Source organism: Sciurus vulgaris (assembly GCF_902686455.1).
Source record: "Sciurus vulgaris genome assembly, chromosome: 5".
NCBI lineage: Eukaryota > Metazoa > Chordata > Mammalia > Rodentia > Sciuridae > Sciurus > Sciurus vulgaris.
This window is the reverse complement of record NC_136465.1, coordinates 110,482,273-110,496,869: the sequence shown is the minus strand read 5'-3', so window position 1 is coordinate 110,496,869 and position 14,597 is coordinate 110,482,273. Positions and strand designations below refer to the sequence as shown.

The 14,597-nt window shown below is 53.4% G+C and overlaps 2 protein-coding genes across 8 annotated transcripts in view; one reads left to right on the top strand and one right to left on the bottom strand.

Moving 5' to 3' along the window:
* The window catches only part of HDAC7 (histone deacetylase 7), a 35,782-nt gene extending 29,783 nt beyond the window's left edge, over positions 1–5,999 (top strand). For all 7 annotated transcript variants that reach the window (XM_079139506.1, XM_079139508.1, XM_079139503.1 and 4 more), the window contains 7 exons: positions 557–676; positions 887–984; positions 2,137–2,255; positions 2,943–3,076; positions 3,366–3,450; positions 4,522–4,660; positions 4,815–5,999. In XM_079139506.1, coding sequence (XP_078995632.1) covers positions 557–676; positions 887–984; positions 2,137–2,255; positions 2,943–3,076; positions 3,366–3,450; positions 4,522–4,660; positions 4,815–4,860 — 741 coding nt within the window. In that variant the 3' untranslated portion in view covers positions 4,861–5,999. The remainder of the gene's footprint in view (positions 1–556; positions 677–886; positions 985–2,136; positions 2,256–2,942; positions 3,077–3,365; positions 3,451–4,521; positions 4,661–4,814) is intronic.
* An 899-nt stretch (positions 6,000–6,898) lies between these two features.
* Positions 6,899–14,385, bottom strand: SLC48A1 (solute carrier family 48 member 1). The gene is made up of 3 exons (XM_079139652.1): positions 14,125–14,385; positions 8,749–8,916; positions 6,899–8,132 (listed from the first exon to the last, which is right to left on the bottom strand). The coding sequence occupies exons 1-3, from the start codon at positions 14,258–14,260 to the stop codon at positions 7,996–7,998; spliced, it is 441 nt and encodes a 146-aa protein (XP_078995778.1). The 5' UTR covers positions 14,261–14,385; the 3' UTR covers positions 6,899–7,995.
* Between the last annotated feature and the right edge of the window lie 212 nt (positions 14,386–14,597).

The window sequence follows — 14,597 nt, the reverse complement described above, 5'->3', positions numbered from 1 at the left end:
GAATAGTGGAGGAACTTTGCACACCTGAACCCATGTATGGTCCCGTGAGTCCAGTGCAGGGCCCAGCTCTTCATAGAGGGATGGGACTGGGCTCATGTACCTGACCCTCTGTCACTAAGCTTGGTTTCTGATCACAGACTTGTGCAAGACGCAGTAGAAGGACTGGCAGTGAGCATGATCCTGTGCTTTTCCTTCTACCTGCTACTGTTTCATCTCCACACACTTCCTCTCTCATGTGGTCTGGCCTATTCTAGCTAGCTGTCTTGAGATCTAGGTATCTAGATCAGTTGATAAATTGATAGGCAGATAGGTAGAGAGAAATGATTTATCTATGACTCATATATGTATACCCAGAGAAGGTATCTCTGTATGAAGAGATGAGGTTCAGTAGAGTAATTGGGCTACTCGACCATGTAGATCTAGGAACCCTAGTTTCCTGACCCACAGTCTAGGGTCCTGACCTTCAGAATGGTCACCAACCTTAAAATCCTTCCAATGCATCCTGACCTCCCTCTCTCTGCTTTTGGATCTTCCTAATCCCTACCACCCTGCACAGGATGTTCACCATGGCAACGGCACCCAGAAAACCTTCTACCAGGATCCCAGTGTACTCTACATCTCCCTGCATCGCCATGATGACGGCAACTTCTTCCCAGGCAGTGGGGCTGTGGAAGAGGTAAACACATCAGGACTCTCCTCCTGCCCTTCCCCTGTCCCTGTCATAGGTGCTGTGTGTTCCTGGGCAGATTGCTTAACCTCTCCATTCCTCAGTTTTGCCATCTGGAAGTGAAGAGTCTCAACGAGCTCTTCCTGCAGCACGAGCATCCTGGGATTCCTCTTCTGGTCCTCTGCTCTCCTCACATCTCTCTTGTTTACTGTTTCCCAGGTGGGGGCTGGAAGTGGTGAGGGTTTCAACGTCAACGTGGCCTGGGCTGGAGGCCTGGAACCCCCCATAGGGGATCCTGAGTACCTGGCTGCCTTCAGGTAAATACTCTGGGAACCTAGAGGAGGCCCAGCCTAGCAAGGCCACCCTGTCCTGCCCCTTCTTCTCCAGCACCAGGTTGGAGTTGAGCAGCTAGCAAGTCTGCCTGTCCTTCCTCCATTACTAAACATCGTAGGCTAGCTCCAATGGAAAGATGAGACACATACAACGAGAAAGTCCAAGAGTGCTTTATAAAGTCACACACTACCAGGAACCAATGTTGAGCTGAGTGTTGGGAGATGGTCAGAGTTTAGTGAGTAGAGCCACTATATTCAGGCAAAGAAGGCTGCCTGAAAGAGGCGAGCATTGAGCATGAGAGGAGAAAAACTATGAAAAAGGATAAAATAGGAGATGGCCGTATTGAAGGAACTACCTCAGAAAACCACTCTAGGTAGAAGGGCTTCAGGCTCTGTTCAGGAGTCCGTACCTCTTTCACTCTGGGCCCCTGCACTCCCTTCAGGAAAAGCAATCTTGGAAGTAGATCTCCAGACACTTTGGAGATAACTCTCCATGAGAGCTAATTCCACAGGAGCCCTGGGTGGGCTTCCTGGCATCTGTGCCCAGGGCGTTTAAGAACACCAAAACAAACCCCAAAGTTGCATCAGAACTAGAGGGAGGTAGCTGTTGGGAGTCTTCCAGGAGAAAGGATATGGGGAATGCAGTGGCCCAGGACCTGTGGGTCTAGTTGGCCAGTTCAGCTCTCTGGTGGCAAATAGTGGGGTGTGGTTAACTCATCCACAGTGCTGAGCATTTTAGTCCCTAATGCTTAGTGACTAGAGCCCTGCTCAGATGGCTGTGAGGTAGTCCCTTCCTTGTGGCCCTGACCATTGTCCCCTAAAGGTTCTCACACACCCACACTATGCTTTCTTCCACCTGGTGCCCTATGCTTGGTTCCTTTCTGCCTCTTGCTAGCTAAGTTCCCTTTGTGACTGAGTTTTCAGGCTGTGTATGACAGGGATGTGGTGGCCAGCCAAGGTCAAGGAGATCAGAGAGATCTGTTAAATCCTGCTAGGAGATTGCGCGTCTTGGAATCCTGAAAGCAGGATGTCCCCAGCACAGTTGGCAGTTGAGACCTGGCATAGGCAGGGCCTCAGCCTTGGCCTTGGCTTCCCTGTGCTGTCTGCCAGGACCCTCTTCTCCTTACAACCTCACAGGATAGTCGTGATGCCCATCGCCCGAGAGTTCTCTCCAGACCTGGTCCTGGTGTCTGCTGGGTTTGATGCTGCCGAGGGTCACCCAGCCCCACTGGGTGGCTACCATGTTTCTGCCAAATGTAAGGGGGCCCCAGCCAGCACAGTGTGTAGGGGATGAGAGCCAGGCTGTGGGGGGGTTGGGGATGCACTGCCCACATCTAAAGGGGAAGGTGGCAGTGGCCAGTCCAGGGCTGAGTGTGAAGACTGGAGTATGGCTGCTGGCCCTGGAATTTGCTGGGATCTCCCAGCCTAGCACAGCCCTGATCCCTTCTCAGGACCAGGCCAGTTTACCAGGGAGGCCTTGACCCTGGAGACTTACATCTCACAGATGGAAGTTCAGCCAAAGAACTCTCTGCCCCAACTCTCTGGTTTCCTGGCAGGGCTGGAAGCTCCTCCGGAGGGAGGATGGGGAGGAGAAATGTCCTGCAACAGAGGGCACCCACGCAGCCTGATGGGCCATAGGCCCTGGGGACAGAGAGAGGTGATGCAACCCAGTGAAAAAGGCTCAGACTGGAGTCCATGCCCCAGGTTTGAGCCCTGGTCCTGTGACTTACTGCCATGGGGCCTTGTGCAAGTCTCTAACCACTCTGAGCCTTGCATGAGGCACACTGATGGTCTGTACGTGGAATTCCAAGTGAAAGTACTTTGCCTTTGAGTCATTATTTATAAGGGCCGAAGCAAGCAGAGAAATAGTAGACACAGAAAGTGGGTCCACCTCCCCTCCACCCCTGTTCCCTCCTGTTCTCCCCACTCAAACAACCATCTAGGTTTTGGATACATGACGCAGCAACTGATGAACTTGGCAGGAGGTGCAGTGGTGCTGGCCTTGGAGGGTGGCCATGACCTCACAGCCATCTGTGATGCTTCCGAGGCCTGTGTGGCTGCTCTTCTAGGCAACAAGGTGAGCTGCCCCCTGCCCCTGCCCCAAGGCTGCCTCTGTTCATGCTTCTCTGAGGCCAGTGAGCCATCTCTCATAGACCTGCTCTCAAGAGTAAGCAGACAGGATGAGATAGGGCAGGGGAATAAGGTAGGCACAGTAGATACCTCCTTCCAAGTCAGGTCAGTGTCTCCTGACCTGGGCAGAGTCAGCAGTACATACCTGTTTATGTCCAGAAGGCCGGGGCTTCTGGAGAGACAGCTGGGCCTGTGAGTCCCTGAGGGACTGGTGACTGATGGACTGTTTTCTGTAGGTGGATCCCCTTTCAGAAGACGGCTGGAAACAGAAACCCAACCTTAATGCAATCCGCTCTCTGGAAGCCGTGATCCGGGTGCACAGTGAGTGTGTGACGGAATACCTGCTGCTCCCAAACCTGGGAGAAGCTCAGAGACCCCCCCCCCCCCACCCAAGGGAAAAGGATCCCAAGGATTCCAATGACCCTAGTCGCCAGGACCCCAGAGATTCCTATGAATCACCCAGCAGTGTTGGTGGGCAGCCCCCCATTAGCCCTCCAGATGGACCCAGCAGGGACCACTAGATAACAACCTCCTCAAGGAAGGGACTGGCCTCCCATCTCTTGCTACAGCCCTGTGCCAGGGCCAGCTGACAGCAGCACTCAGGCCTTACTTGCTGAAAGGCTGGTTCCCATCTCTCCCCTTCAGTTCTGGCCATAGGGTTTTTGGCAGCTCTGCCTGCTTGGAGCAGGGATTTTAGAATAACCCCCGTATTTGGAAAGCACTTTAAAGTTTCAGCTTCAACACAACATCTGTTGAGCACTTCATGATCTATGCTAGGGATAAAAAATGAATAAAATAGACTTTGCACATTAAGGACTTGGTCAAAGAGTCATATAAAACAGCGCAGACACGGCTGACCCTTTGTGGAGCCCTCCCGAGGGCCAGGTTATGTGCTAGACTGTTCCATGTCCATTGTTGCTTACAGTGGTGAGCAGGATGAGCATTCCTGTGGTCCAGATGGGGTTGCCATGTTCCCAGGTCCACACTCCCTTATCCTGGGGGTGGGGCTGAGCACTGGCAGGGGGACAGTATGAGTGAGAGCCTGCGCTCTAGGAGGCTAGGGCTCGGGGATGTGTGAGATAATTGATATAGACCCCATGGAGTCGTAAGAGGACCTTCTGGTTACCTCAGGATCCCCACACCTATGGGAAATGGTGTGGGTGGGAGAAAGGTTTGGGCACCTGCCAGGATCCCTCATAGCCACCCTGCTCTGCTCACCCTTCAGAGCTGGGGAGGGTGTGTTGAGGGCGGGGGTCAGGAGGAGAGCCAACACCAAGCTGAGGACACACTCATGATTGGGTTCTGGGCCTGAGACACCAGCATCATGTCTGATCTGGGATGCAGGTTGGAGAGACTTTCCCTCAACCTTTCTGACCTGGCTTCTTGTCCCAGGTAAATACTGGGGCTGCATGCAGCGCCTGGCCTCCTGTCCAGATTCTTGGGTGCCCAGAGTGCCAGGGGCTGATGCAGAAGAAGTAGAAGCTGTGACCGCACTGGCATCCCTCTCTGTGGGCATCCTGACAGAAGACAGGTAATGCCAGACCCCTGGTCCTGGGCCCATAGTCTCTCCACCCACTCAGGTCCTCCCAACTGAAGACCCCAAAACCTCCCACAGCTGCCCAGCTACCAGGGTTGTGAGGGGAGCTCTGCTAAGGCTATGCCTGAAGCCCCTGTCCCTCCCTCAGGCCCTCAGAGCAGCTGGTGGAAGAGGAAGAACCTATGACTCTCTAAGACTTTGGAACACATCGGCGCACCTACCCTTCCCTTTGGATGTGGCTTTCCTAACCTCTGCCACGAGCCCTATTCCTGGGTCTTTTTAGATCCTGTGGGCAGGTTGTGGGGGCCAGAGAACAGCCTGCCTTGACGGTTACCAGATGGGTGCTTGAGAAGGCCCAAGGCTTGAGAAGATCGAGGCTTGAGAACTGCTTTGGTGATTACCACAGGGGACCAGAGAAGACCCTGAAAGGAGGCTGTGCACCAGGCCCCAGCAGGGCTCTCAAGAATGGAATCCAGCCCTCTTGTGTCTGGGCCACCAGCTGTGGCCTCCATCCCTCAGGACTGCACAGAGGAGGACTGGCGCAAGTGGGCCTGCCTTTAACCACTATTCTTGGCTCTCCAGACACCAGACTTTGCACACAGCCCCAGGCTCCATGCAGAAATGTGAACTTGACCTCAGCCAGGGTGGCCCTTCCTAGGTTCTGTGGGCTGGAGGTGGGTGGCAAGGAGACCCCTATCTTTGAATGCAGGGGGAGTTCTCTCTCTCACCTACTTCCTCCTATGCCTCTGGAAGCTTCCCTGCACCACTGGGCACTGAAAGCTCCTCTGGAAGCTCTCTGAGAGCAGTCACCTGCAGACTGTCCATTTGGTCACTGTCTCTGCCAGAGGCCATCTTACACCAACCATCTCAGTGCCCTGAGTATACAGGTGCTCTCAGAGTCCTGTGCTTCCTGATCCAATGGTGCCAAACCTCCATCTCCCCTCAGAAGCACAACACAACCCCCAGGGATCCCTCAGTCACTGGCCCCCTCCATGAGCCTATTTCTCCTGCCCCAGCTCTGACTCCTGCCCCATGTAGAAAGAACTAGCCTGGCTGAGGGGGAAGAGGGTGGGAGACTGGACACAGACTGCCCTGGCAAAGTCTTCAAGGGGGTCCCTGCCTGGGGCCAAGAAGGAAAGTATTTGTGTATGTGTGAGTGAGCGAGCGTGTGTGTGTGTGTGTGTGTGTGCGCGCGCGCGTGCGTGTGCATGTGTGCGTGCCTTCCCCAGGACCCACCCTACCTTGTGTATGTCTGCATGTTTTTGTAAAAAAGAAAAAAAAAAAAAAAAAAAGAAAAAATCTGAACAATAAATGTTCTATTTGCTTTAAAGTACCTTTGAGAGGGCTCTTGGAGGTGACTAGTGGCCATCAGTGGATAAGCACATGGTATATGGCTGTAAAGCAAAATGGGCATCTAATTCAGGCCAAGAAGGGGCAAGGTTGGGCTGGGCTCAGCCTTCTTTCCAGCCCTTTGCCCTTACTCGGCCACTGTCCTGCAGGAAGAAGCCCTCTGAACACCCCCTAGCTGCCCCTGCCTTCTCCACCTCGGGGTGAGAAAGAGGAAGTAGCCCTGGGTGGAAACATGGATCCAGGAACTAGGAAGGGGGAAGAGGGGGTCTGCTCAGACCTAGCTAGCCAGGGCACCCCTAAAGGGTCCTGAAGCAGACACACCCAGGCTTAAGTCCCATGTGGGAGCTTAGCTGTCATATCACCTGAGGCCTCTATTAGTACAAGGCTCCACAAGTAGCATTGTTTCTGGTTCCTTCCTGCTCTAATGTGCCCTGACTTCTTTAGCATACATGAGATGAGAAGAAAGAATGGGCAAGGCAACAGGCCAGGACAAGCCATCCAGTGTAAGCAGAGGGAGGCGCCAGAGCCTGCCTTCCTGGCTTTGAGTCTGCCATTCTTCCCAGCCTGGCCCTGAGCCCTGAGAAGCCTGGCAGTGGTGGAGGGAAGACGTGCTCAACCCTTTCCCACCTGCCCTGGCTTGGGAGTGGACACTGGTCCCTGACGGGGCTGCTGAGGCTGTGCCTTAAGCTTCCTTTCCCTGGCTGGGCATGCTGGGAGAACTGGGGAGGAAAACAGCTGGTGGATTCCCTGTGCCCTGAGGGACCAGAGTGAGAGATGCTGACCCCATCCCTTGCTTTCCAGAGCACAATTTAAGGAAATGGTTTACTCAGCTAGAGAACTTTCACCATCCCCAAGATCACCTCCCAAGAACCAAGCAGAGACTGTGATATAAATGGCTGCTGTATTTCCGCTAAAGTGACAGTGACACAGATAAGGCAAAGAGCTGGGGGTATGGAGAAAGAGGAGACACGTGCAAAATGACAACCTAATATAAAAAGACACATGTAACAGCCCCTTCCCTCCCAGGGTGATGAGCCCTTGGGCCAGTGTATGGGCAGAAAAGCAGAGGTTGTCCTTCAGGAGGGAGATTTAAAAAGATAAAAGCTCTAGTTGAAGGGCAGTGAGAGGGGTTGGAATTGGAGAAGGTCTCATGGCTGGGCTGGTCTGGTGCAATGAGGAGCAGGTGGAATCACAAGGTCTAGGGCTCTTTGCAGCCTGCACCGTGTTGCCCCCTTCCCAATACCCTTCTGGTGGTATGGCATCCTTAGTTCCAACAGTTCTGCTCTGGGTTGTGTATAAGTGTACACGTGACGGGGCAGAGGGGAGAATGGCCGTCTGGCCCTAGTGCACTTTCAGGAGACCAGATCTGGGTGGAAGGGTGGGAGGAGGGACACAACTCTCCACTCAATTCCCCAGGCTTTGGAGAAAGAGCCAAAAGTCACTTTCCTGTGACTGATGACTTTAGCTACCTGACCCTTGGGGAATAACAGGTTGGGGTGCTGGGGTGGGAAGCTAGAGGTTTCCACTAGAGATTTCCCGCTTGATGTGACCTCATCAGGTTCTCACCCAGCCTCAGGGAGAGGGCCTGGGGCAGCAGGGACCAAGCCACCTGCCCCTAGCCCCTGGCACCAGGCATAGGTCAAGGCCTCGCTGTTCTACCCCTTGACCCTTTGACTTTGTTGCCTTGGCCCTACTTACAAAGATTGTTCACCAAATGCTAAGAAAATAGAGCCATTTGAAAAGGTCTAAAGCTGCTCTCCAGCCAGGCTGATGAGCAACAAGGCAGGACCCCTTTCCACTGCACCCAGGTGTCCCCCAAAGGGGATCAGACAGCTTCCTGGGAAGCTGTACTCGTACTGCCATGTATCTTCTGCCACAGTTCTGGGGTCCCCAGGGGGTGGGGGCAGGGCCTCCTGATGCCTCAAAGGCTAAGTCCAGGTCCTGAGGGCCCATGGGCCACAGTGACCTCAATCCCTGGGTCAGAAATCACTGAGGATGCTGATGTCAGCAAAGTCGGCCCTGTAGCGGTGGGCGTAGAGGCTGAGCAGGAAGGCCCACTTGAAGGAAATGAAGCTCCAGACGCAGGAGAGGTAGTAGCTGGTAGGATCTGTGAGGCCTGCAGGGGAGAGGAGTCCATGATGACTAGGTGACTCTAGAGGCCTACCCTCCACTTCCCAGCTGGTCACCCTTCCCACTAAACACCCCTGTACCCTCTTACCACTCCAGTCCTATAGAAAGAGTGAAGTGGGCTGGGGGTCTTGAGAGTTCTCCAGGGTTTGCAGGCAGGAAGTCATGGAGATGAGGAAAGGTCAGGGCTGGCCAGTCACAGGTCTGTATCAGCCACTCAGCTTTTGTAACATTTATGTACCCCAGGCCACTTGCAACTGCTTGTGCAACTGCTTATACAGGGGCATGGGGAGAGGCCTCTGGCCACTTCCACTTCCTGTTACAGCCACCAGAGGGCGCACCCCTCCCAGAGATGGGCAGAGAATGGTACCAATAATTCATCCTGGAGGATACTGACATGACCCCTGTTCTGTGCGCAACACTTCACTGCGGTCTGCCTTGGGTGGGGACTTTCACTCTCCCATAAGAAAATGCTGGCATGGGGATTCAGTGATTTGCCCAGTCCCTTGGACATAAGTTGTGGAACCAAGATTGGAATCCCAGGGTCTACTCCTAGGCTTTCTCCACCCATCTCCCACCGGGTTCTCCCTGGGGGGGGGGCTTACTCTGGTGCCGGGTGATGGCCAATGTGAGGAAGGTGCAGAAGGCAGCAATGGAGACGGTGGAGAAGAGAATGCCCACAAAGAAGAAGCCACGCAGCCCCTTGAGCCAGGTCCTCCAGTAATCCTGCATGTACATTATGTGCATCACCAGGACCCATAGCGCCAGCACACCTGGGGAAAGACTCTGTCAGAAGGACCTGCCCACCTGCCCACGTGTTGCAGCCCCCTCTCCTCACCCTGCTCCAGCCCAGCGACTCCAGGATCCTAGGATCCTTTGGGTTCACTAGGCCAGGCTTATTTGCATAATACAGAGAGGACAGTTCTTTGTGCTTTCACCTCCTTAAGACTGTGGAGTCTTCCCTGGACTATAGACATCACAACTTTAAAGCAGAAGTATGTGAAACTCTTGCTGCTTTCTATGAAGCCAGGCAGTAAAGAGATTTGTGAAAATATAAAACAATGCCATGCCTCTTTTTTTCAAACATGAGCATCGTTCCCCAAAATGCTTTTAATATGACTTTAAAATACGTAAAAACATTGCTTTAATTTCTAATAGGCATATACATATGAATAGACAGTATGCACAGAAAGTTTGCTTGGAGTTTTACTTCAAGAGTTTTACATAAAGGGATCCCCAAAAGTTTGAGAACTGTGGTAGCCTGCTTTCTGGGCATTTCCCACTATCTGCCCTGAGGCCACTGAGCTGGGGCAGCAGTCCCTAACCCCCATGCTCTTCCTGGCTTGATCACCAAGGCTCAGGACCTGTAGCAGAGCTATTGGACAGCAGGGCTCTTCTCGAACTTTCTACATTGGTCCTGGAGGATATAGAAGCCCCTCCAGGAGGCTCCCAGGGCCATCTACCACCCAAATGATCTTCCTGATGTTGGCTAGGTCTCTTTCCTTCCAGTTTGCAGCAAAAGGCAGGCCCAACACCCCAGAGCTATCCTGGGCTCTCCCTCTGGCCTGGATGTCCTCCCACTTTCCCTCAAGGAGGTCATCTGCTACTCAGCCAATACAATAGAACACACGAAAGCCTCTGTACCAGGCAGTGCCTGCTGGCACAGCCCAAAGAATGGAACAAATATCAAGTCCACTGGCAAGCGTCTGGAGCAGGGCCATGGGGTCCTAGCAAGGGAAGACAGAGAACCAGCTGCCAAGCACTCAGCAGGCTAGCTGAGGGAGTTTGCTGAGGCAGGAGACCTTTCAAACAGGGGAGCAGTACACATTTCATGCACAGAAGTCTCACATGTGCATAGGAAAGTCAGGTATCTGATTGGGAAAGTGATTATCTTTAGATGCTACTTCATTTCTTAGGCTGGGTGGTAAGTGTGATGGTGTTCATTAAACGATCTATCCCTTTTTATGTGCCTGAAATATTTCACGATTTTTTTTAAGTTAAAGAGAAAGGCAGGGCAAAGCTAGCTATTCTGGAGCTATGCTGTGATAAACCATTCAGCTGTCTGTCAAATTTTGGGTAGCCTTAAGAGGGACAAAACCCCATGAAACTGCAAGCCAAGAAACCTGGGAGGCCTGGTGCTGTAGTGCCCCAGAGCCCTGGTGTTTCCACTTCCAAAAAACGGGTAAACTTTGAGGTCCTGCCAGTTTGGATAACCGAGGGCCCCAAGGTTCCACTCTAGGAGGGCGGAGCCCCACCTACTTTGAAGCTTCCCCTCCCACTCTGTTGACTCCATAAAATTTCATCGCCGCCCTTGTCTACCCTCAACCTTCCCTGGGATTGGGGACCTGGAATGCAGTCTTGTCCACCCCTGAGATCAGGAAGGCCCAGGACCAGAAGTTCTCCATTCCTGCCTGTATGGGAGGCTGGAACAGCCTGTGGTGGACAGAATAGTAATCCATGGCTTTGGCTTTATCCTACATGAATTGGATTTCTGGCAGCTATCTATCCTGGGAGTCTCTCCAGCTCCTCACGCAGACACACATAGGCCTCATTTGGGGGAGCTATTTGGTTTCTTTAAGGGTCCTAGGAATGAGGCTTATTGTCACTAAGCACATTCAACAACTGTCAGATGGGTGCCTGTCTGTGACAGGCCCACATACCATCTCTCCTCATGCCATGTAGGCAATAGATGGGCTATAATACCCTTTCCCACTAGAAAATTCTGGAAGTCAGCTTAAGGAGGAAATAAGGAGGTCAGAGAAACTCCTCTGTGACTCAGCAATTTCTGGGTTAGAAAATGCTGAAGTAGGGACTGTGAGGATGCCATCTCTTAGTCCACTGACCATGACCCAGCAGTCCCCCCCAAAGTCCTATCCTCTCATATACCAAAAAGGGCTGAGAGCAGGAAGAAAAGGGAGAAGTTGTTTTGGGTGCTCTTTGTTAATGAGCATATACAGCTTTAACCACCTGCCACTTCCCCTCAACCCTGCTCCAGCCCTGCATGTGGACCCTTCACAAGATAAGCACACGCTGAGTCTGGAGGCAGGCCTGTCCCCACCCACACTGGCTCTCACCACCCTTCTTTTTTTCTTTTTGATACCAGGGATTGAACTCAGGGCACTCGACCACTGAGCCACATCCCCAGTTCTATTTTGTATTTTATTTAGAGACAGGGTCTCAGTGAGTTGCTTAGCACCTCGCTATGGCTGAGGCTGGCTTTGAACTCATGATCCTCCTGCCTCAGCCTTCTGAGCCACTGGGATTACAGGCGTGTGCTACTGCACCCAGTCTTACCACCCTTCTTGAAGAGAGACTATCCCCATCAAATCTCCCTGAGTGGTACTGAAATGATAGTGTCCCTCCCTGGTCCCCTCTTAGGCAGGAGGCAATGGTCCCTCCACCCTGCACGCTTCTCTAGGATACTCTGGGACCACAGAGAGCCTTGTCTGCACAAATTAGGGAAGATTTGGGATAAATCCCCAACCCCACCTGGGTGCAAGCCCATGCGAGACCTCACCATTGCTCCTGCCTGGCCCCTGGGCTCACAGGGATGGTCAGTGAAAATATCCCCAGCTGCAGGGCTAGAAATGAGGAGCCAGGAGACATCAAGGGAAGTCACAGGTAGACACAGACAAGCAGAACGTGGCCTGGGTCAGGGCCTGTGTTTGTGCACTCCAGTTCTCCCTCCCTGCCCTAGGGAGAAGAATGACCCAGAGCCTGGCCCAACACAGGACAGAGCACTCTGGGACTGCTCTCCAGTGACTCAGCAACTTTTGAGCCACAAAACATCAAGTCAGAAGTGGAGTGCATCAAGTCAGAAACCCGCTGACACTTCAGCCCAAAAGAGGAAGACTGGCTAGCTGCAGACCTCTCAAGTCCACTCAGGGTGGGGAAGGTGTGCCCCTCCCGCCCCCATCATCCACTGCAGCTGCCATCAAGTGGTTTTGGCTTCTCCATGGCTGCCTTTGGTTGCCAAAGTTCAGACTGCCAGGGAGATGGAGCCCACTCCAGCTGACTGCTGCCCTGCCATCTTCCCCTGAAGGCAGCTCCACACCTGGCTGCCTCTGAGGCTCAGCGAAGCCTGGGAGGAGGAAGAGAGAGGAGATTGGGTCAGAAGGAAACCATGGGCGACTCCCTGGCATATAAGACAGAGCCTTTTCCACAGCTGGGAGATGAAGGCATCAGGGAGTGGACAGTAGCACCGTCCCATTTTAGACCTAGAGGGGAGTCAGATATGTATTTCAGTTCCATCTCCTCCCACTCCTTTCATATGAGGAAACTGAGGCCCAGGAGGCATTGACATTCCAAGGTCACCTGGTTAGATAGGGCTCACCTCCACTTTCACAGGCCAAACTCTCAACACACCCAGCTTGAATCCCTGGAATGGGCCTCCCTCCTGCCAGACATTCTACTTATCTTAGGTCTCTGCGATGACAGCTATGGGGGCTGGCAGAGCCTTCTAAAGGAGAGATCATCAGGGCCAATAGGAAACATGGGGAGGGGGTGGGAGAAGGGAGGGAGGATAACTGAGGGATAGGAGCCCTTAGGTAGGGTATCCAGGTAGGCATGTGAGGAATTCAGCCAGGGAATTCACTGGCCCTGGTGACCCCATTGCCTTGCTTGCCATGGTCTAGGCCCTGGCCACATATGTCCCTCATATAAGGCATGTTCTTTCTCTATCCAAGGATGGCACTCAGTGAAAGTTCAATGGCAGTGAGTAAATTATTTTTTTAGTTATTCCATTTAAGGACTTTTGGCAGAGGGTTTTCATAATGAAATAAGATCATCATATGTAAAAGTATCATCTTTGTGTGTACATTTTCCCAAAGTCCTTTTCCCACACATATTATTTCATGTAACTGCTATAACCCCAGTCAAGATATTTACTCTGAGGCTAAGGTTGTGGCTCAGTGGTAAAGCCCTTGCCTAGCATGTGTGAGGTACTGGGTTCAATTCTTAGCACCACACATAAATAAATGAAAAACATAAAGGTCTATCAATATTCAAAAAATATTTTAAAAGATATTTACTCTAAGCCTCGGTTTTCTCATCTGTAAAATGGGTATAACACTAAGCCTACATTACAGAGCCGATAAAAAGATTAGATGTAATGATGGAGGCGAATTGCTTAACACAATGCCGGACACAAAGAAAGCATCAAAAATTGATAGCAAATAAAAATAATATTTTCCATTTTCACACCAACTCTGAGACACTGAGAGATTAAATCTCGTGCCCAAAGTTGGATAGTTAAGTACAGAGCAGTGCTGAGCACAGGGCTGCTACCAGCACATTGATAGTCTGAGACACAAAAAGTGGGGTCTGCAGGGGTTTGGCAGACTTTGGCGGAGGAACCACAACACATCGGTGGCAAAGAGGCACCAATGTGGGTGGAAAGAAAATGTCCAATTAGCATTAGATCCTAGAACAGTACTGTTGCTCTCCACTGAGTTGGGGCTCAGGTGGGTTGGGGATTCACACTGGAAAGAAGCAGAGCTTCCCCAGGAACCTTCCGTCTCTCGCCAGCCCTCTTCCTTTCTCAATTATAAGGGGCGCTAGAGGAGCGAGGATCTTCCAGAATGAGTGTGTGTGTGCTGCGGGGCCAGGGATCTTCTCGGTCAGCGGTGGCCAGCAAAGCGGGGCGCGTAGAGGACGCTGTCTTGGGGCAACTGGGAGGAGAGCTGGCGGGTAGGGTGCAGGATCGTGATAATCCGGGTGGCGCGGCAAGATCGCGCCATCGGCAGGGGTCGGCCGTTGGTACCCCCGGATTGCTCCGGGCTCGGCGGACATCGGGTCCCCGAGGCATCAGAGATGCCCAGGAGCCCGGGCCGCACGGGGCCTGCGCTACCAACCTCAGCTTTTGGGTAAACACCCCGCCAGCTCCTGTTGCAGGGGCTGCCCTCGAGGAGCCGCGCACAGCAGCTGACAGCGCCCGCCCCGCCCCGAGTCCGGGCCCGCGCCCCCCGCGCGCCCCGGGATACCTGCGAGACCCCCCATAGCCGCAGTTCCTGGCTGTCTGTAGACCACCGTCCAGACCAGGAAGATGGAGAAGCCGGCCACCGAGCTGATGCCCGAGTAGGCGGCACGGAGGCCGAGCTGCAGCCGGGACGGGGCCATGGGGCTGCGGCGCCGGGAGGACGGAGCGCGAACGTGGCCGAGTCACAGGTGCAGGGTCCGGAGCCCGAGCCGGAGCCCGAGCCTCCGGCGCCCGGCGCTCCGCCCCAGCCCGCCCCCCGCGCCGCCGGCACAGCGCCCTCCCCGGCCGGAGGCCGCCCGCGCCGCGAACGGCGACCGCACCGCCGGGATTGGCCAAGCCACCTGATCGCTTGAAGGATGTCTACTGGAAGGGCAGGTTCCTCGGCTCACTCCCAGACCGAGCTACCGAGTCCGGATAGTTGGGCCCTGACGGCGCACAGGCTATGCCTGTGTACAAACCAGCTACTATGATTACGTT